General features: G+C 76.6%; 1 protein-coding gene across 1 annotated transcript in view; it reads left to right on the forward strand.

Moving 5' to 3' along the window:
* The first annotated feature begins 59 nt into the window (after window positions 1-59).
* The window catches only part of SMPD1 (sphingomyelin phosphodiesterase 1), a 9,439-nt gene continuing 9,250 nt past the window's right edge, over window positions 60-248 (forward strand). The window contains exon 1 of the mRNA XM_019523754.1: window positions 60-238. Coding sequence (XP_019379299.1) covers window positions 60-238 — 179 coding nt within the window. The remainder of the gene's footprint in view (window positions 239-248) is intronic.

The raw sequence follows: 248 nt of genomic DNA on the forward strand, positions 1-248 counted from the left end.
CCAGGACACGCCCCTCCGCCGGGCCCAGGCGCGCGGGGCCGCGGACTGCAGCTCCCAGTATGCCGCGCGGCGCCTGCGCGGTCACCGCTACTGCCACAGGGACCAGGGAGACCACAGCCCCCACAGTGCACCGCGGCCCCACCGAAAACTACCGCTCCCACAACGCCCCGCGGCTGCACTACAACTCCCACCATGCCCTGCGGCGGCCCGGGCGGCCCGTCGTCCAGGCCCGCCTCACGCCCCGCCCC

This window comes from Gavialis gangeticus, unplaced genomic scaffold (assembly GCF_001723915.1).
Source record: "Gavialis gangeticus isolate Ggan-Ray unplaced genomic scaffold, GavGan_comp1, whole genome shotgun sequence".
In the NCBI taxonomy this organism is placed as follows: Eukaryota; Metazoa; Chordata; order Crocodylia; family Gavialidae; genus Gavialis; species Gavialis gangeticus.